General features: G+C 32.0%; 1 protein-coding gene across 5 annotated transcripts in view; it reads right to left on the reverse strand.

Moving 5' to 3' along the window:
* Positions 1 to 1,627: 1,627 nt before the first annotated feature.
* Positions 1,628 to 21,639, reverse strand: part of LOC148176284 (uncharacterized) — a 40,211-nt gene continuing 20,199 nt past the window's right edge. For 4 of the 5 annotated variants that reach the window (XM_088034583.1, XM_088034581.1, XM_088034580.1 and 1 more), the window contains exons 4-5: positions 18,958 to 19,053; positions 1,628 to 7,170 (exon numbers count right to left, since the gene is read on the reverse strand). In XM_088034583.1, coding sequence (XP_087890709.1) covers positions 6,070 to 7,170; positions 18,958 to 19,053 — 1,197 coding nt within the window. In that variant the 3' untranslated portion in view covers positions 1,628 to 6,069. The remainder of the gene's footprint in view (positions 7,171 to 18,957; positions 19,054 to 21,639) is intronic. The other variant, XM_088034584.1, reaches the window with a different exon arrangement.

A 21,639-nucleotide genomic window follows, 5' to 3' on the forward strand; every position in this document is an offset into this window, starting at 1 on the left:
ATGAGTGGACCGATAGTAATGAGATCTGGTGTATAAAGGATTTAAAAAAAGTAGAAATAGTCTAAAGACTCTAAAAAACTTAAAAAAAAGAAAAGAAAAGAAAAAAAACATAAAAAATGTCTAAAGGGTTGAAATAAGATCGAATAAGTGTAATGAGTGCAAAAAAATATACAAAGGGTCGAAATAAGATGTAAAGAAAAAGCAAAAAAAAAAAACAATAAAAAAAGTGAAACTAGCCTAACAAGCCCACAAACGTTCAACAAAATGTAAAAAATGTCTAAATGTCCAAATAAGTACAAAAAGTCAAATAAATCAATATACAAAAGGTTTAAAAAAGTAAAACAAGTGTAAATAATCCAAAAACAATATAAATAGTTTACAGAATCCAAATAAAAAGTCGAAAAAAAATATACAAAAAAATCTAAAAAAGGTAAAACTAATTTAAAAAATTCAGAGAAAAAGTACAAATAGTCTAAAGGCTACTAAAGTAAGAAGTGCTTAAAGGTTTAAATAAGAAGTACAAATAGCCTAATGAGTACATACATTTACATACAATGTCTCAATCAAATCTTAAAAATGCAAAAAATCTAAAAACCCAAAAAAATGAAGAAACCTAAAAAGTGTCATACGATATGTACAAATTGTCTAAAACGTCTGCAAAAGTTAAAGAAAATGTAAAAAGTGCTTAAAAGATCCAAAAAAGAACAACAAAAAGTCCGAAAAAATATACGAAACAGTTAAAAAAATAAAATAGTGTAAGCAATTCAAAGAAAATGTATAAATAGTTGAAAGACACAGCAAAAGTCTAAAAGATCTAAATAAGGAGTACAAAGAGTCTGAATAGAATCTAAAGAAAAACCAAAAAATGGCAAAACAAAAGTAAATAGTTCAAAGAGTGTAAAAAAACAAAAAATAAACTTATTGTTAGACAAGTTTAAACAGCTAAACTGAGAGTACAAAGAGTTCGAAGATTCTAACTAAGTAATTCTTTAAAAACTAAAAAGGAAACAGTATATTACACATGTCATCTAAGAAAAAGGTGCAAAGGCATCCTGCTTCGTAAGATAAAAAAGATCTAAAAAAGGTAAAGAAAGAGAATACTTAGACTCTTTGAACTCTTCAGTTTCTTTATACTCCTTGGATTTTTCAAACTCTTTGGACTCGTAGACAAATGGTTTGTTTATAATATCTATTTATAAATTGGTAGATTAAGGAAATTTCTACAGTAACTTCATCTTTTTTTTGCTAAAAAACGTACTTTTTGTTAAGGTTCGGACGCTTTGATTTGAGAATTTACTTAACTACCAATAAATTCTTCAGTTAATTGTCGTCTTTCGTGCGTCGTTTGTCTGACAATCGTGACGAACTTACAACGGTTTTCCTGTGTCCAAAGTGGCACAAAATGTACTCATTATTTTTCATAGTGCGAGGAGCGAGAAGTGTATAAGTCGACTTGCTGTTCGCGTTGGCTTTCAATCAAAATCAATCATCAAACCAATCTAGAGAATCTGCGAAACCAATAATAAGGAAAATTTTAGACAGTTTAGGCAACCATTAATACACCGTAACTCAGTGGCGTAGCATGTAAATTCAGTGATTCTCAACGGTTTGAAATAAGACACCGAACTGAACAACACTTTCCCTTTTAATGAACGAATAGAAAAAAAGTTTTTACATTTATTTTGTATAAGTATTCAAATAAATGATGTTAAAAAATAACCATGAACTATGAGATAATAGCATATAGACATACATCGAGAGAAACATTTAAATATTTTTTTCACAATTATTATTTGAAAGATTAAGTCTATGCCCCTCCTTTGCATCATTAAAACTTTTTTTTTCCATAGTTTTCTAAACAAGACATTTTGTTTTATAATATGACGATAACAATACATATCCATAACACCTAATCACATTTATTAGGAACATTTATTTATAACTATTTTATGAAAACGCAGACATCCACTTTAGGACAACGTCGTACATGTTTGAGGATGAAAAAACATTTTTACAGGAAGATGCAACAAATAGTTAATTGATTGATCAATATCACAGCAAATATTTTTATTCGTGGTCGAAATAAACTGGCGTTGACTAAAGAAAGTGGTGGCAAAAGACATAAAAATGAGTTTTCATCAATAAAAGTTTTGAAAAAGGCACCATCGACGTTTTTACAAGGATGTAGAGTTGTCCTGAAGTTAACGGGCGCTCACAAATGTTTAGAACGCTTAGAGGTTCAATTCGTTTGTGAAAGCCCTGTATGTAAAAAATGGCTAAATGTTTAACATCTGAAACCTTAGGTACTGATTGTATTGAGCAGTTTCGAACTTATCTATTATTGTATAAAAAATAATTCTTGGCGATACGGATAATGGACGTTGTATAATGTTTATAAAAAAATAAAGTGTGATTTGTAGAAATTCGATGTTAAACATTTATCTAACACAAACTCAGCTTACATCGTAAATATTTAACACCATCTAAACACATATGTCATGAGGTACATCGACTTGGCACACTACATAATAAAACGAATTATATCGATAAAACATTCGATGTTTCCGTACAAATTCTTAATTTTCGTGGACATTTAATACTGGAACAAGGCCACAGCAGTTAACTACCGTCATGACTAGAAGGAACAATATCAAACCCATTTTAGTCCTCGGCTTTCTTTTTTTTTTCACTATTATATTGCTTTTAACTCACTATTTACGTCGTCTAATGGCTAGTTTAGGGATAGCACTTCTCTTGTGCGATAACTAAACCAATTTAAAAAACTATAACTTTCAGATTCACAGCCATCAAAACAAAAATGCAAGGACGGAAAATATTGTTTTGTGGACACAACATGATTTCTCGGTAGCTGAAACGAAAAGTGCGCGATACGGAAAATCACTTGGCAGCGCTTCTCAAGCTTTACAAAAAAAATCACTAGATAGGGCGAAATTACGACACATGTGGCAACCCTGCTTCAATTTCAAAAAGTTTTAAAAATATCGGTTTTTCATTGGACGATAATCTTAAAATTTTTGAGCGACCTACTCAATAAGACTGTCAAATTTCGAATTTTCAAGAAAACTGGACCCACATTTTACTGAAATCAGTACTTTTTACATCTAAATCAAACCCGCTAGATTCCGTAAGTATTAAAATTTTCGGAAAATTTTTGAAAACTTTCAAAATGAAACTCCAAATTAGTAATTTTTTGAATTACAACTTTGAAGACAACTGCCTTTTATTTATTCTCTTTTTCAGTTCGTCAAATTACAAAATTATTGAAGCAACGAAACCGATTTTAAAAATTTTCATTAATTAAGGAACCAAAAATTTTGAATAATGAAAAATATGTTCGAAATTTGGGTGTTGAGGCAGAGTGTAAGTTTGAACTATGCATTGTTTATTGATTAACCTCTTTTTGGGTTATTCTAATTAAGTTAATGACGAATAAAACTAATTTCAAAATATTTTTTTAAAATAAAACAAAATTTTAGAAATATTAAAACATTTCATTAAATATGTTTATCGCTCTATAACTTGCAAATTTTCGAATGTCGTTGAACTTGTTTACTTCGTAAATTTGAGAAATTTTGAGAAATTTCAAAATTACAGTAAAACCATTTTTTTAATTTTGAAAATATGTACTTTTTTCAATGAAAAACTGTGTTGTCAAATTGCAAAATTATTGAGTTGAATTATTTGTTAAACAACAACCTTGAAATTTACTGTCATTCATTTTTTTTTGAACTTACCAAGTCACAAAATTCTTCAGGAAACCAAAATTTTGAAATTTTTGAAATTACCTCAATAATTTTGAATTTTTAGGTTACCAGTTCCTTTTTGTCTAATAAAGTTGCCAAACTGTAAAATTATTGTATAAACAGAACCTATTACAGAAATTTTAATTCTTAAAGAAACCAAAAATTTTTGAAAATTTGAAAAATGTGTTCAAAATTTGGTTATTTGATGAACTAAATGTTTGAAATTGGCTAAGATTACAATTTTTGCCTTTTTTAGCTTATATTTATTATTTTGTTTTATTTTATTAATCTGTAAAACAATTAAACAAAACCTTATAAAAACAAAATTTTTGAAAATTTGAAAAATATAATCATACTTTTGATTATATGCTAGAACTATAAGTTGTTATTTGCGATGTTTACTTACTGCGTTTCATTTCTTTACTCAGACATGCCAAATTTTGAAATATTTTATTATTCAACGAAATCAAAATTTTAAAAATTTTGAAAACTTCCATATTCATTTATTGTCGAAATTTAAAAACAAAAACCTTAAAAGATCATATTTCGTAGTTTATTTAACGAACTTATCAAAACGCTTAATTATTTAAAAAACAACACGAACTTTCGAAATTTCAATGATCATACATATTAAGAAACCAAATTTTTGGACAAATCTGGAAATTATTCGTATTTTGTTGTTTGTTGAACCTTCCAAAATAAAATTTTTACGGAATATGTGGCCTTAATATCATATTAACCACCTATCGATTCCAAAATTTTAGAAAAAAATTATTAAAAAAATCAAAATTGTTAAAATTTTGAAAATACCCCCGTAACATTGAAATTTAAAGTTACCAGTTCCTTTGTTCTTAATAAAGTTATCAAACCGTAAAATTATTGCATGAACAGAACCTATTATAGGAATTTTAATTCTTAAAGAAACAACAAATTTTTGAAAATTTGAAAAATGTGTTCAAAATTTGGTTATTACAATTTTTGCCTTTTTTAGCTTATATTTATTATTTTGTTTTATTTTATTAATCTGTAAAACAATTAAACAAAACCTTTGCCAAATTTTGGAATATTTTATTACTCAACAAAATCAAAATTTTAAAAATTTTGCAAACTTCCGTGTTCATTTATTGTCGAAATTTTGAAACAAAAACCTTAAAATCTTGAATGATCATTTGTCGCCGTTTATTTAACGAACTTATCAAAATGCATAATTATTTAAAAGACGACACAAACTTTCAATGATATTAAAAAAACAAATTTTTGAACAAATTTGAAAATGATTCGTATTTTGTTGTTTGTTGAACTTTCCAAATTTAAAATTTTACGGAATATATGGCCTTAATATCATATTAAACCACCTATCAATTCCAAAATTTTAGAAAGAATTTATTAAGAAAATCAAAATTTTAAGAATTTTGAAAATAGCTCCGTAACTTTGAAATTTTAGGATTTGTGGTTCTAATACAAGGTGTTTATAAATGTTTCTAGCATCAAGGGCGCCTATGAAATGTAAAAGAGATTTGCCGCTCATTACAAATGTGGGTATAATTTTTTTAACTGACATGTGCAGTTAACTTCACTCAATTTTAACAAAAAACTGTTCTAGTTATGGTTTGAAACCTGAAAATCAAAGACGTCGTTGAGTGACATTTTAAGTGTAGTTAAAATAGTTGTTTATAGTTATATTCATTATGAAAACAAAGCGGCAAAATAGTGCAACTGAAATAATATTAAAAAAACGAAAAATATTTTGGAAATTTAAATTATCGTAAAACCAAAATTTTCGCAAATTAAAAAAAAATCTTCTTAAAGCCTTTAAACTTTGTGTCACTAATTTCAGTTTGTATTATCATTTTACCAATGTGCAAAAGTATTAAAAGTACGCTGCAGATTTTAGAAATTTAATTTTTTCAGATAACCAAAATTTTGAAAATTTGCTAAATTAGTGTTAATTTGATTTATTGTATTATAAGTTCGAAATGTGCACAGCTTACTGCCTTTACCTTTCCTTTTTCGCTTCTCAAATAATAAAACAATTGAACTTTTTTAAGATCTTGTAATAGAACCAAAATTTCGAAAAAGAGATTTTCGCCCCACCGGTTGAGAAGCGCTGATTTAGTTGGACTGAAAGACGTTACTCAATCTGGCGGGAAGCCCCAAAGCGCCGCCACTGACTAAACTTCAAATTGTTGCTTCCCGCCCTAGTCTACTTAGAAAAAGTAATTCGTTATTTCTCTCTTCCTCCTCCGCCTTCACATCAGAATCACATATACTTTCCCACAGCCCCCATCTTCCCCTTCACAAGACATCAGCGGGAAGTGTTAATATGCGTGGTGAGATGTTTGGACAGATAGTCAGCCCTAGCGAAGCACTTGCCACACATGTCGCAGTGGTAGGGTCTCTCCCCTGTGTGGATGCGTAGATGACGCGTCAGGTCACTCTTGCCGCCAAAGGCACGTCCGCAAAATAAACACACGAAGGGTCTTTCGCCGGTGTGCTTCCTCACGTGGAGTTTGAGGTTCTCTTTGGACCGGACGCATTTGCCGCAGAAAGGACAGGCGAAACGACGCTCGCGTTGCTTGTCGATGGCGTCGGAACGGAGGAAACTGATGATGGAGGAGTCGTGGGAGTTGCGCAGGATGTCCATGCTGCCGGAGGGGTATGACAGGGCCATGGAGTCGATGGTGTCGTCTTGGTCGGCTTCGGGCTTCTCGGCGTCGGAAGAGGCGCCCTCGCCTGCAAACACCAAACAGATAAAACTTCTTCTCTTAAGAAGAAAACTGCTCTTACCCGCGCAGTCGTCATTCATGTTCTCTTCCTTCTTGACCACCACCATATTCTCATCCTTCCCTTCCACCGCGATGGTCTCGTTCGAACTGGACACCTGATCGCTGCTGTTATCAACACTCTTCCCTTCTTCGCCCCCTGAGCTCTTCGCCGCCACGTCTCCACTCTTCCCGTGCAACTTCTCCAAAGCGTGATTCAATCGGTGCTTCTTAAACGACTTCAAATACCGGAACTGCATGCCGCAGACATCGCAAGAGAACAACTTATCAGCAGGAAGTCTCGCTCTATGATTCTGTTCTCTATGTTTGACGTAGGCAGATCTATATCGATAGCTCTGTCCGCACTGTTCGCAGATGAACGGTTTTTCCATCGAGTTCAAAGAGCCGATGTGTTGTAACGCCGTGTGCTGCTCCAAGAGCCAGATGGAAGGAAAAGCGGCCATGCAAGACGGACATCTGAACATCTCTTCTCCCAGGAGAGACGGGTGGATCAGACCAACTTCCAAGATGGAGGTTGGGAGGGAGGGAAACGGGAGAGCGAAGGGAGTGGACGATCGACTGCTTTGGGTGCTGGAGGGTCGCTCAAGAGGAGAGCTGGCGGGGCGCTCCATGTCGACAGAAACCTAAAAAAAACGCTTTTTCAAGATGGATGCTTTCGATTATTGATACGATCGATCGACATGAATTATGCAACGTTTTATTGTTTTCAATTATTAAAGAAGATATGCTATTATTTGCACGGACACTGTCATAGTTTGCATGAGTTTCAACCTGTGGAAATCGATAAATGGAACCCCATTTCCGGTCTTCCTCACGTTGAAAAAATTGGAAAGCACTGACTTTGCTTCATAAGTTGGGAATACTGAAAAACAATTGAAAAATGACAGTTGGAAAGACATTTCGTAAATGTAACACAAATTTAACCTCTTAAGCTGGTAGCCCTGCATGTTATGATAAAGTGTCTACAAAATTAAACATCTAAAACATCGAGAATCTGAATTAAAAAATCTGAAAATTTAAAAACCTTAAAATTTTGGGCATTTAGAACCTAACTTCAAATTTTAAACACCTGAATTCTTTTCGACAGTTTGTAAAAACGTGAGAAACTAAATTGTAAAATCCTAGAAATCTGTGAATTTGGAAACTTGAAACTCTAAAAACCTGAAAGATTGACCACTTTAAATATTTTAAAATTTGGGCACATTTGGAAGCCGAAAGCCTGAAATATTGGAAAATATAATTTTTCAGAACAATCGTAAATTAAAAAATTCAGAACAAATTCCCAAAACCCAAAAATAATTGTAAACCTAATTCTGCCAACAACTGGTTAAGATACTAAAAACCTAAATTCTGAAAATTTGGTAATTCTAACAACCTAAACGAAATAACCCTTAATAATTTGAGAAGTGCCAACAAAAGTTTGAAAAATGTAATAACCTAAACCTAAATTTATAAAAAAATAAAGTCAAATTTAATTTTTCTAAAACCCTAAAAACTTGAGAATACAAGCCTAAGAAACGGAAATATGAGACAATCTTAAATAATTTCAAAACCTTAAGAACAGGAAACTTCAAAAAAACCTGAACACCCAAAAACCTGAAAATATAAAACTTCACAATCTACAAGCTGTAAAACCTAAGAACGTAAAAACCGTAAAACCTTGAAAGCCTGAGAACCTAAAAGCATCAAAAATAGAGAACTAGAGAATTAAAGAAATAGAGATGCCAAAATATTAAATAACTAATAAACCTGAAATTTTTAAAAAGTGGTAATTTGGAAAATCTAGAAATTTTAAACACCTAAAAGAAAAGAAAAACTAAGAAAATTTCGATTACCGAAACCTATTACAAACCTAAAACACCCTAAAAACTAGGAAATGGCAAAAAGTTCAAGTTAATTTGAGAACAATTAAAAGCCTAGAAAAACTAAAACCCAAGATTTACACAAATTTATGTGAAAAGCCTAAATGAGACATTGTAAGACCGAAAACCTGAGAATGTGCAAACCTAAATCTTGAAAGACTTGTAAGACTGAGAACTTGAAAACCTAAAACCTTGGAAGTCTGAGAACTTGAGAATCTGCGGATTTCAGAATCTGAGAAAAGAAAACAACACAAAAACAAGATTCGATTTAAGTACAATCTAGTTGAAAAATGATCAAATTAAGAACCTTAAAGTCGTAGAATTTAAAACTTTAAAAGTTGGTGAATTTAAAAAAATAAAAACCTAGAAATCTAAAAGACTGAAATCCTAGAAATTGACAACCTAAAGATGATGATGATGATGACGAGCCTAAAAACCTAGAACCACACATGTTTGAGAACCTGAAAACTTTGAAAGTGGAGATCTTTAGAACCTGAGAATCTAAGAATCTAAGTTAAGCGCTTGACTACCTGAAAACCTAAAATCCTGAAAATAACTTTTGAATCTGAGAAACTCAGAATCCAAAAACATATGAACATAAAAACTTCACAATTTTAGAATTGTAAGCCTAATAACATTAACACCTAAAGTTCTCAAATTAAAAAAACCTGAGAACTTATAAATATTTGAAAATCTGTGAAACTGGGACCATCAAAACCTAACAGGCTCCAAGTCTGAGAACTTCTAAAAATCTCCAAAACAGAACCTGAAACCTGAATGCCTGAAATTTCTATAATAGGTACGTACAATCAAAGAACCTAAAACTTTTGATATGTGATAATCTAACAATTTTACAACCTTAAAAATCTAGGAAAACCTAGAAATTAAAACACAAAAAAAACTTGAAAATAAAACCTTCAAAGTCTGAGTAACTCTCAAAGTGCAAACCTGAAAATTTAGAAACGTGGAATTTTGAGTATCTACAGTGATACAGAAGCCTGCTAGAACATGCATGTCTGAAAACATAAAAATTTGGACACTTAGAAACCTGAAAACTTCCAAAACTGAAAACTGAATAGTCTTCGAACCTTGGAGAATAAAAAACCCTAAACCTGCAAACCCTGATCATCTGATTAAGAACCTTAAATCTGTTAATCAGACAGCTGTTATAAGTAACATAAAAGCCTGAAATTCCAAGAATTTTGAAACGAGAAAACAAGATAACCTAAAACGTCATAAATAAGGAATTTAATTAGTAATTACATACCTACCTAAAAATTCAAAAACCCCTGAAAAAATAAAAATCTCATAAATTGAGAATTTGAACACCTGAAATCGCAAAAAATGACTGTCAAACTTAAAAAAAAATCTTGTGGAAATGTTATTTTTAATTTTGTAAAATTACCGTAAAAATTAAAAATTTATCGAAATCAATTAAAATTATCACCAAACTGTATTTTATTTAATAAGCAGTCAAATAATTGACAGATGTGATTAATCGCTCTGTTACCAACATTTGAAGATAAAAGGTACATTCAAACCCCACGTATTTATACATATTTTATTTGTCAAAAATGGTTTTTACAGCTATGATATGCATTTTCTTTTAACAGTAAGCATTGCAGACATGGCAAAAAAGTCTGACAATTCCAAATACAACATATAAACAATGTGAAATGACCGATATAGAAACCTAAGTTTTGCGTAAAGGTAACCAGCGACGGACAAAACAACTCATGACGTGCTCAATCTAAAGCACATCATAATTTCTCTCGTCCACAACGAAGGAACTCAACGGAAAAGTGTTACTACTGTAATTTTCGCCCTACTACTGCCATTATACATAGTTGAAAGTGCAAAAAGAAACGCCAATTTGCTACTAGTTTACTTGGTTTGTCAGTTTCCTTCGAATGAGTGTAGTCCGAGTCGTGTAATAAAACCAAGAGATTTTGTAAAATATTATTATTTCACTAATTTTTTAAACAAATATAGACTTACAATGCAGTGTAGTGCACAAGTGTATGTACTATACATAAATCTAGTATCGGGTGTTCAAAGAAAAACGTCGTTTTTCTTTGAGCACTGCATAGAATCACAATGGAAATAAAAATTTCAGCGAGTTGTCGTCAATATATAAAATACAAAAACTTAACAACATCACTAGTCTATTTATGGTAATTGGCACTCAACTAAATTCTGTAAAGTCAACATCGGCTAAAGTCTGTTCTTGTGAATGAAAATGAAACCTGTGGAGTGATGTTGGTCAGTTTATATCTAAATATATTGTATTCGTAATTCTATTGTTAGTGGAAGTGAGTGGCCCTGAGCTACCATAGAATTAGAGATCCCGATTTAAGAGGGTTTAAGCTAAGGTGGCGTGGGGCAAGATGGCGGCGCAGCCGCCATCTTGACCCCACCTATTGATAGTGTGTCGTTACAACGGAACTAGCTTATCTTAACACTTATATTTAAAAAATCGCTCCTAAAGGTGTCTTCACATCACATAAATTAGTAAACCATACATTGAAGCATGTGTACGTTCAAATCACAAAAAAAAATAATTTAACAAGACGAGATTGTTTTCATCACAGGCTATCACAGATTCCATCTGCAATTAAAAAAAATTTCTTCGCGTGTTTCCTACACTCACTCGCGCCGACCAACTCGCTAAGGCAGTGCAGGTTAGGTTATCACGACTGCCTTAACCACACTTTGGGTAATTTACCGGAAGAGGGGGCTCGGTGCACTACTAAAACGGAGCAAGCGAGTTTTGAAATTGGAGCCCCCTTTCCTAGAAGAGGCACTCTTAATGATGATATAGTAATCAGTCAGGCAACGCTGCCGACCACTGGCCCGTCGGGCCGGTTGAGTATCCACAAAAACCATAATAAATAACGCTACTCAACTAGAATCATCTATATACAACAATATATATTTCTCTATTAAAAATATCATAAATATACTCTCTTAAGTAGGAAACAAAAATAGTAGTCCAAACTTACCACTAAGGCGTCTAGGTGCTGATATATATGCATTAGCTGTGTACGACGCGGCGTACGGTATATATCATAAATATTAAATCTATAGTACTATTTGTATATGATTATTGCTATATATTTCCCATGGTAAACAATCATCTCTAAAAAACAAAGGAACAACACATTGCAGGATATTGCTATGGTAGACGGCACTGCGCACCGGTCAGTGGTCAGCTTCAGAGTTTCGGTGGTACTAACCGAGGGCGGGTGCCGAATCTCCTCCCTGCATTCGTCATAATACTGCAAAGGTACATTTAATACCCTAACATATTTAAGTAACTAAGGCGGCGCCAATGGAATGGTTATATCACTCACTCGTGGAAGATTGGAGGCGGGAGACTATCACAAATCCGAAATTTCCGACAAATTTTAGGCCAAACCTCACATCCCCGCCATCTTGGAAGATCTTCCAAGATGGCGGGAGTTAAATTTCGCGTCCCAAAATGTTAGGCTCGTTCTCCCGTCCCCAATTCTCTCCCCCAAAACAAAGTACACTAAGTAATAGTTCTATCACAGCTCTTGCAGATGCCACCCCTCTCAATCGCCGCCCCCACGCACTAATGCGGACTTTCTTCTTCAGTGTCCAGCGGACTCGGCGAGAGGAACTTGCGCACGTACTTCGGATAGTGAGTCTTCTCGTGCGCTTTAAGAATCGTGGATCTCGAGAAGGTCTTTCCGCACAGCGCGCACCTGAAGGGCCGTTCTCCCGTGTGCACCCTGCAGTGGTCCTTCATGTGGTGCCTCAACTTGAAGGCCTTCCCACAGAACTCGCACTTGAACGGTCGATCTCCTGTGTGCACCGGAAGATGCGCAATCAACGAACTCACATCCGGGAAACTCTTCCCGCAGAACTTGCACAGTACGACGCCGCCGCTGGCCTCCGCCAGCTCCACGTCCATGGTGGGCGGTTGGTCGGTGGGGTCCGGAGGCGGCGCAGCGCCTCCGAAGAACGGCGCCGGTTGTTGGAGTTGCTCCCGGTACTTGAGCGTCTCCAATGAGTGGGAGAGGATGTGTCTGGTCAACTTGCTCTGGTGAGGGAAGGAAGTGCCGCAATACATGCAAGGGTAGAGGCGGGGGGAACCTTCTCGATCCAGCTCCTGCAACCAAACAAACATCAACTTCTTGAGATGCTCGGAGGGGGAGGAGGTGCTTTTGCCGTCCAAGAAGTTGACGCGAGTTTGGCTGGAGCTGGTGAGAGTGCTGGGGAGGGCGGTGGAGGCGCGGACGCGAACGGAGCCAAAAGCAGAGTCAACTTCCTGACGGCAAAGCGCACCGAAACATAACTACAAAAGTTTGGGAGCCACTGCTCTATTAACCAATAAGCAAGCGTGCTGCGCATCACGTGATGCGTGCAAAATGCTTCCCATTGGTTGTCTACTTCCTTTAATCTCCAAATCGATCTAACCCAAATTGCTATAAGATAATAATTCAATATTATCCATAATTTGCATATTTATTATTCAAAAATTGTTTCGAGTTCAAAGCAGCCAACACAAAGGAGAAATGTGAAAATTTAATTTTTAAACACTTCGTTCAGTTAAAATGGAATGAAAGGCACCAATTACACTGTCACGAATGCAAGAAAAACTGCAGTTCAGCTTCATCTCCTGCACTTTTAATAAATGTCATTCTTGAAGAAGCGAAATGAATCGTCCGTTGCAAGAAGATTATTAAAAATCATCAGCGTAACAAACGATCCGATTCTTTACATTTTTCATTGTTTCTGGATAATATTGTCGTGAGATTTATTGTGGTTACGGTTGACACCGTTTGCTTGAAATGAAGTTGTTAAATTATTATTCTTATTACTAGAAGAAGGAGCCGTAAAACTGAAAAAACTTACAAAAAATGAAAAGGTAAAATAAAATGAAAATGATACAACCAAGATAAATATAAATACAATAAAAGAAAAGAAACATGCACATAGTAGATAAAAAATATTTAAGAGTTAAAGAAACTACATTAAGACATAAGTTCGGTAACAGAAAGAAAAAAGGATTTGAAAAAACAGCAAAACAAACAATTTAAAAATCTATGAACCTAAAGAAACTAGAAAGCAAAGAAGCACAAATCTGAAGAATCTAAAGGAACAAAACAATCCAAAAATTGAAACTAATTTGCAAAATTCTTTAATTAGAGAAAAAACTTGAAAGTCTAGTTTCCAAAGCTTACAAAAATTGAAGATGTTTCAAAGTTTCAAACCCCAAATTCTAGATAATAAATCTGAAAAATTTTCGATATCCTTATAGAATAACAGGATATGTAAAAAATCTAAACATGCTGGAGCACTTGGAAACTGCAGATAATCTAGATAATTTAGAAAATGCATAAACATGTTGGAAATTTAAGCATGTAGATAATTTAAAGAAAGTAGAGATTGTATAGATAGAAAAAAATTAGATAATTTGGAAAGTTAGGAAAGATAGAGAATTGTCTTTACCCAAAGAAACTAGAGAATCTGAAAGCTTGGAGAATTTAGAAAATTTAAAACGGATTCAACAAGTTGAAATCATAAATAATCTAGAGAATTCTCTGACTGCTGTTAAAACAGAAAATGTAGATAACCTCAAAATGTAGAAATTTACCAATTACAGACCATTTACTAAAAACAAAAAATCTAGAGAATGTGGATTATCTTCAAAATCTAGATAAGTTATGAAATATAGAGAACTGTGTTTACTCAAAGAACACAGAGAATCTGCAAGCTGCAAGTGTTTACATAATCAGAATGTTGAGATATTATAGATAATTGATATTATTCTCAACTGTCGCTGAATTCGGAAATGTAGATAATCTATAGTCGATGGGAAGTTCAAAAATTTACTAAGTAAACCATGAAGATTATCTACATTTAAATCATAGAGAGAATAACCAGAATATAAACAATTTAGAAAACACAGAAAATAATTTCTTCTAAAAACTAACTAAATAATTTCCAAGTTCTAATTGAGAATTTAGATCGCGGAGATTTGCGACCCTGACGAACGGACGATGCAACCAGTAATACGTTTTTCATATGTCATTTGATCCATATTTTTCTTTAACATCTTAGACATCCCTTGAAAAAGTCAGATAATACGATGATTATCATCGACAGCTTCAAAAACCATAATTTTATTTTTGAGATTCGTGGTTGTCCATTCTCTATTTCTTTTTTGTTTTGATCACTTTTAGCGGAGTTCCGTCTCTAATCGTTTGAAAATTTTACCCGTAGGATGCCTATGGTCTGGATAACGGCGTCGGTACAACATATTCGCGGCAGCTGCAGTCATCTTGTATTCACCATAAATCAACATCATATCGACTCTTTCATCATTGAAAGCATTTAGCAAGGTGCGCAAAAGGTTTTAAAATTTAAGAAAATAACTTGTCAAATAATGACATTGCTGTCAGAAGTGTATAAATTTCATGCTAAATAAAGTTACCAAAAGGTATCAAGGTATTCATAAAAATTGTATTTTTGGTTGCATTCGATAGTCGTCAGGGTCTTCATGTTAGGTGAATCAGTCTTTATAGATTTTTGGAGAATCCTTATAAAATAGATAAATATAGATAATCTAGAGATGTTAGAGAATCTAGAGAATGAAAATTATCATTGAGATCTACCATACAGGGTGTTTTTGAAATGCATGTATGTACAGAACAGTTCTGCGCTATTCCAGATGGGGTATGAAGTATGAAAAACCAATTTTAAATCAAAAACTGACAAGGTAAAATTAACCCCAATCTGGCAAAAAACGTTTCTGGAATGACTTGTTTCCTAAGCAACCAGCAATTTGATTTGTTGTTAACCTTTGAACCAGTGGCGCACATGCAAATTCATTAAAATTTTGGTGTAATTTTATCTCGAAAACCAACAGACTCTAACTAAAACTTTTTTCTCTTAATAGGCGCAACTTGTGACAAGGAATTACCACACTCTTTTTGTACATGCATTTTAAAAACATATAATATAGAAGTTAGGTAATATAGACAACTGTGTTACTCAAAAAAAATAAAAATCTAAAAGCTCTAATGGTTCTAGAAAATTTAGAAATTTTGCAGATTTAGCAGGTTCAGGGCATAAAAAATGTGGATAATCTCGAGATGTTAGAGACCGTCAGAAATTATTACCAGTGACATGTCGAAGCTCTACAGAATTTAGAGAATTAAAATCGTGGAGATCCTTGACAATTTAGAGAATCTTTAGAATTAAAGATGTTGAAGAATGTAGAAATTTACCAGTGACAGACAGTTTAGAAAAAAAAGGATCTAAAAATTGAAGATTTTTTTATAAATCTAGATAATATGGGAAGTAAAAATATAGAAAACTGTTCACTCAAAAAAGAAAAAAATCTAAGATCTCTAATTGTTCTAGAGAATTTAGAATATTTACCCGATCCAAAAGGTTGAGATCATAGATAATCCAGACAATTCTCGTAATGTTCGTGAAATGCTAGGAAGTGTACAATTTTACCAACTAAAAAATTCATACATCAATCATATAGAGAATTTTCTAAATATAAACAATTTAGGGAATATAATGAATAAAATTTACCTAAGAAAACAAAAAAATCCAGCAACTAAAGTATCTAAAAAATTTAGATCGTGAAGATAAGATTTTTTATATTGTAGAAATCCAGCAGCTATAGACATTTTTTTAAAATCAAAGAATTTACAGAATGTGGATTATCTTTGAAACATATATAATATAGTCTATTCAAAAATACAGAGTGTCCCAGAACTAGCGGCCCAGAGAAAAAGGACTTATGAAGACAACAATTCTGAACCAAATTTCGAAACAAAAATTTTTTAGGTCAAAAAATAATCGAGTTAAAGCAAAAAAAAACGGTAGCCTTAGCGAATTCGGCAGGTTGAGATAGATAATCCAGAGAATTCTCGGAATATTCATGAAACAGGAAATACAGATAATCTACTGATGCTGGGAGGTGTAAAAATTTACCAATTAGAAAATTTGTATTATCTACACTTCAGTTATACAGAAAATTATCAGAATATAGATAATTTAAAAAATATAATGAAGTAAAAGCTAAAGAAAAAATTATAAGCTCGAAAGTATTTTTATAGAATTCAAATCGCAAAGATCATAGATCATTTATAGAATCCAGGAAATGTTGATGAATTATGAAATATAGATAATTTAAAGATGTTGGAAAGTGTAGAAATTTACCAGCTACAAACAATTTGCTAAAAACAAAAAATCTAGAAGAAAATGTGGGTATCTTAGAAATGTAGAGAATGTGGATTTTACCGTTGAAATCTAGATATTATAAAAAGTTAGAAAATATAGACAAAAATATAAAAAATCTGAAAGCTGAAAGAAAATTTAGCAAATTCCGAACGTTGAAAGCAGAAAAATCCAGAAAATTCTAACCTTGAGATGGTAAAACTGTAGAAATTTCCCAGCTACAAAAATTTTAGTAAAAACAAAAAATCTAGAGAATGTAAATTATTTTAGAAATCTAGATAATTTAGGAAGTTAGGAAACATGGTAAACAAGAATCTGGAAACACTAAACTATCTTCAGAATTTAGAAGATTCAGAAGGTTGAAATCAAAGATAATTCTCGAAATGTGGATGAATTAAAAAATATAGATAATCTAGAAATGCTAGGAAGTTTCAAAATTTACCAACTAGAGAATTTGGATCATCAACATGCAAATCAAACAAAGAATTACTAAAATAAAACTCTAAAAGATCTAGAAAATTAAGATCGCAAAAATCATACACATAATTTAGAGAATCCTCAAAATGTAGCTAATCTTGAGATGTTGGAGAGAGTAGGAATTTAGCAGCTATAGAAATTGTAGCAAAAACAAAGAATCTAGAAAATCCGGATTATCTTAAAAATATAGAAAATATAAATTATAAAGTTCAAGAAACATAAAGAACGAAGTTAACTGAAAAAAACTAGAGAATTTAAAAGGTTTAAAGAGTTTAGATAATTTAAAAATTTGAAAATCTAGAAACGAAATTCAAAAAAACCTAGATAAATTTAAAAAAATCGATAATCTAAAAATGTTGGAATAACAAAAATATATCTAATGACTGAAAAATTAAAAAGTTAGAGAATCTGGAAGCTAAAATAGTTATTTACAGTCGCGTGTGGTAACTTACATTTTACAGCGCGAAATCAGTTTGAAGCACGACGGCGTAGCCGGAGTGCTTTAATGATTGAGCGCTGTAAAATGGTTAACGCACAAGAGTTGTAATAAACTTTTTGGCCGAAAAATTTTAATTTAAATAATTGGGTTTTTCAAAATTCATGAGAACTGTCACATCTGACATTTGTAAATTTCGTCATCTGTCAATTCTGTCAATTTTGTATTTCGTGCACAAAAAGTACACAAGATGGCGCTGTATAAAAAACGTTTTAATATTACTTTAAAAATAGAAATATTGTCTTAATTAAGATAAGAATTTAGGTAGATTCCACTTTGCTGATCAATCTTCATTATGGTAAAGTGATTTTAATTTATAAACGCATCTGAAGAGCAGACGATTTGGGCAATTTTTACCGCACGGCGTGTGTAAACGTCCAGGGCGCTTGTAAATCTAGTGAATGTTAATTTGACGTTTACAATTCATGAGGCCAAAAAGAATTTAAAATGGCAAGTTCAACTAGAGTTCAATATAGAGAATATAGAAGTGCTTAAGTTTCTAAAGATAGTAAAATTAACGCAGTGTACAGAAACTAGAAAATCTAGAAGCTCTAATAAAACTACATATTTTAAAATTAATAAAGATAGAGAATCAAAATAAATATAACGTAAAGATCTAAAGATATAGAGACGTTTAAAAATTTAGATAAATTTACACAAACAAATCTTAAAAAAAGGCAGAAACCTTTGGTAATAATACAGAAAATTACCAAAATCTAGAGAATATTGAAGCTGTAAATATGATCTAAAGAATTTAGAAACGTTGGAATAAGAAGATAATGAAGAAAAATCTCGAAGTATTAATAAATTAAACAATATAAAAATTTACCAACTACAGAAAATTTAGTAAAAAATTTGAGAACTTTTGGCTATCTAGAGAATTACCAGAATATCCAAAATTTATAAAATAAACCTAAAAATGTGAAAGCTATCAAGGATTTAGAAAAATTGCTAAATTTATATAATTATAAAAACGTAGAGAATTTGGGAATATAAAGAACAGAATCTAGAAAATTTTGGAAAAACCTAAAAAATCTAGATAATTTGAAAAATCTTATAAGCGAATTCGTTGTTAGTTCCACAACTTCTAAACAGCAAAAGATGCAGCGCGTTTCCTAAATTACTTATAATTAATCAATTAATTACTAATTAATTAATCAAATATCAAGACCCTGCAAAGAGTTCGTCGGAAAACTCATTTAATTGCCTTTCTAATTCAATCTAATTAGACACCTTCACAACTTCACAATTACTTTATTTCATCCCGATAACACTCGGCCGATAACGCAGATCTCTGTCAAACCGAAAAATCCGTCGCCTATAGCAACCCAGATACAAACAATACTTACAGAATCGTGGGGGTGTCTTGAAAAGTCTGATGAACTCTCTCCTGTATTTTTGTCTTCAAGACCTCCGCCGCTCCAGTCAACTTCCTTCTTGAGGCTCTGAAACAATAACGACAGCAGTTAGAATCACGTGTAGGCCACGACCGTATTTGTACAAAAGAGTAGGCTGAAGTTAATTATATTCTTTAATGACTCAATGCGACGGTTTGACTGCATAATTTTATTGCATAAAACTAATACCGCGCGTTCAGTTCAAATTGAAATGTTTCGTAACGTGGTAACACTGAAAAAATTGACAGTGTGTCAGTTATTGATTGATATCCAGTGGTACCAAATTTTTTTCTAATTTGGCAACACTGAAAAAACTAAGAAAAATGACACATAACCTCAAACGAGTTTAAACGTCAGTCATCACTGTTACCAACATCAAGAGCAACATTAAAAATGACACGTTACTCGATTCATTGATTGGCCTTCAGTGTTGCCAACATCTCATTGTTTTTTTTGGAATTTTCAACGCGTGGATTTCACTTGAATTGACTTTAAAGCCCTCCAATTACCACAGTCGTAAAACTACCTTTACTATTATTATTATTATTATTAAATACAGCCGCTCAAGAGTGTCAGCACCTTGAACGAGCGAAAATATCAAACGAAAGGAGGTCGAAATAGTAAATGACCGCTTGCGAAATAGCCTTTAAAAATAAATTTCGATTTTGTTGTTAAATCGCTGTTATTAGCGAGCAAAAAATTTTAACGGACATTACACAAACTGGTTTTTTCAGTTCTGCATCCGAACTTGCTACGATGCATTAAATAACGATAAATTTCAAATAACACGAATAGCTATGTTTGGGAGAATTTTTCCACGAAATCTTGTTTCAGAATGGACAGAAATAAAATCATTGAGGAATTCGTGAGAAAGAAATTTGCGGAGAAAACAAACTGAAGAACTACTGGAATTTAGAAAAGAAGCAGAAGAAGATAAGCAGCAAAATTGTTAACAGGAGAAACAACGGGTAAACAATTTTTTTATTTTTTAAGTGTCTAAGTTATTTAAATCAGTTTCTAACCTAATTATTGCATATGTTAATTGAAAAATCATGCGTTAATGAGCTCCATTAATCAACGATTCTAAAACTTTATCATGTGATCAAGTTGTTGCTTTGGAAAATGAAAGTTGAGTAAACAAGCTGTCAATGTGTAGATGACATTTATACAGGGTGAGTTTTTTAAAACGGCAGGCGTTGTAGAATTTTTATTTATGAACCGATTTCAAAAATTTTAAAAACAAATTGAATGGTTTTTAATTTACTATAAACTGATGATTTTAAAATTTTTCTAAATGTCTTAGTATCTTTTGGGCGATACTCAACTTTCTTATTTTAAATTGGAACCCATATTTTTTTTTTCATAATTTGGAAGATATTAATTTTCTTGATTCAGAAATGTACAACAATAACGGCATTCTTTTATTTGACACCATGCACCTAGATTTTATTAACTTTTATTGCTTTTTTTTTTTCAATTTTGATAATTTTAAAAAAAATATTTTTGGTTAAAAGTAGAACATATTACACATTTCTGAATCAAGAAAATTAATATCTTCTAAATTATGAAAAAAAAAATGGGTGTCAATTTAAAACAAGAAAGTTGAGTATCGCCCAAAAAATACTAAGACATTTAGAAAAATTTTAAAATCATCAGTTTATAGGAAATTTAGAACTATTTAATCTGTTTTTTAAATTTTTGAAATCGGTTCATAAATAAAAATTCTGCCTGCCGTTTTTAAAAAATGTTTTAAAAAATCACCCTGTATTAAAATGTTTATATTAAAATGTAGTTGCTAAAGGCGCAAGCTATATTATATTCGATTAATACACTGAAAACGAATGTGACAATAGCTTTGTTACAACAGAAATTTAGGAATAGTAAATAAAAACATGCATTAAAACACAAGTGGTGCAAAAAACGAGTGCTTTTAAGTTTTGGGAAACGAGTTGTTTATGCTGTTTTTCCTAATTTACCCAATATATCCAATTTTTTACAAAATTTGTGACGAAACTATTATCACTTCTTTAACAAAAAAGTTAGAAAGTATGGTCAATTTCATCTTGAAAATCCATAAAATTAAAAAAATCCAATTTATATCTAATTCTAGATGAAATAAGGCAGCGATCATTTTTTGTAGATTTTATGTGTAAAAAATGCGAATTTTTAAGAAAGTCTCAAAAATTGAGTAAAATGTCTGATACTTCAAAATAATGTTTCTAATACTTTTTTGAACCTTTAAAATCACTAGACTCTTGTAGATTTTATCTGTCCAAACACAGACATCTATTTTTTTGAAAGTCAACAGAACTAAGGAAAATATAGGAAGCAGAAAATTGTTTGATGTACATAACTCTTTCTGCAAAAGTTAGTTTTGTAATATGCGATGATCTTGTAAATTTATTTAATCTGCTGTAGTATGAAAATATGGCAGTTTCAAAATTTAAACAGAATTAAGAAAATTCCAAAGTTTTAAAAATGACGGATGTAAAATTAAAAATATTGAAAATCGCAAATTCCCACCAGTTTTTGTAGATTTCATCTGACGAAGTCCGAAAACGAGAAATTTTCCAAAAATCCACAGAATTAAAAAAATATAGAATTAAAAAAAATGGTAGGATTCAAAATGTTTGG

The sequence above is a fragment of the Gnatocerus cornutus genome, chromosome 4 (assembly GCF_029298725.1).
Source record: "Gnatocerus cornutus isolate USDA-ARS CGAHR chromosome 4, icGnaCorn1.1, whole genome shotgun sequence".
Classification (NCBI taxonomy): Eukaryota; Metazoa; Arthropoda; class Insecta; order Coleoptera; family Tenebrionidae; genus Gnatocerus; species Gnatocerus cornutus.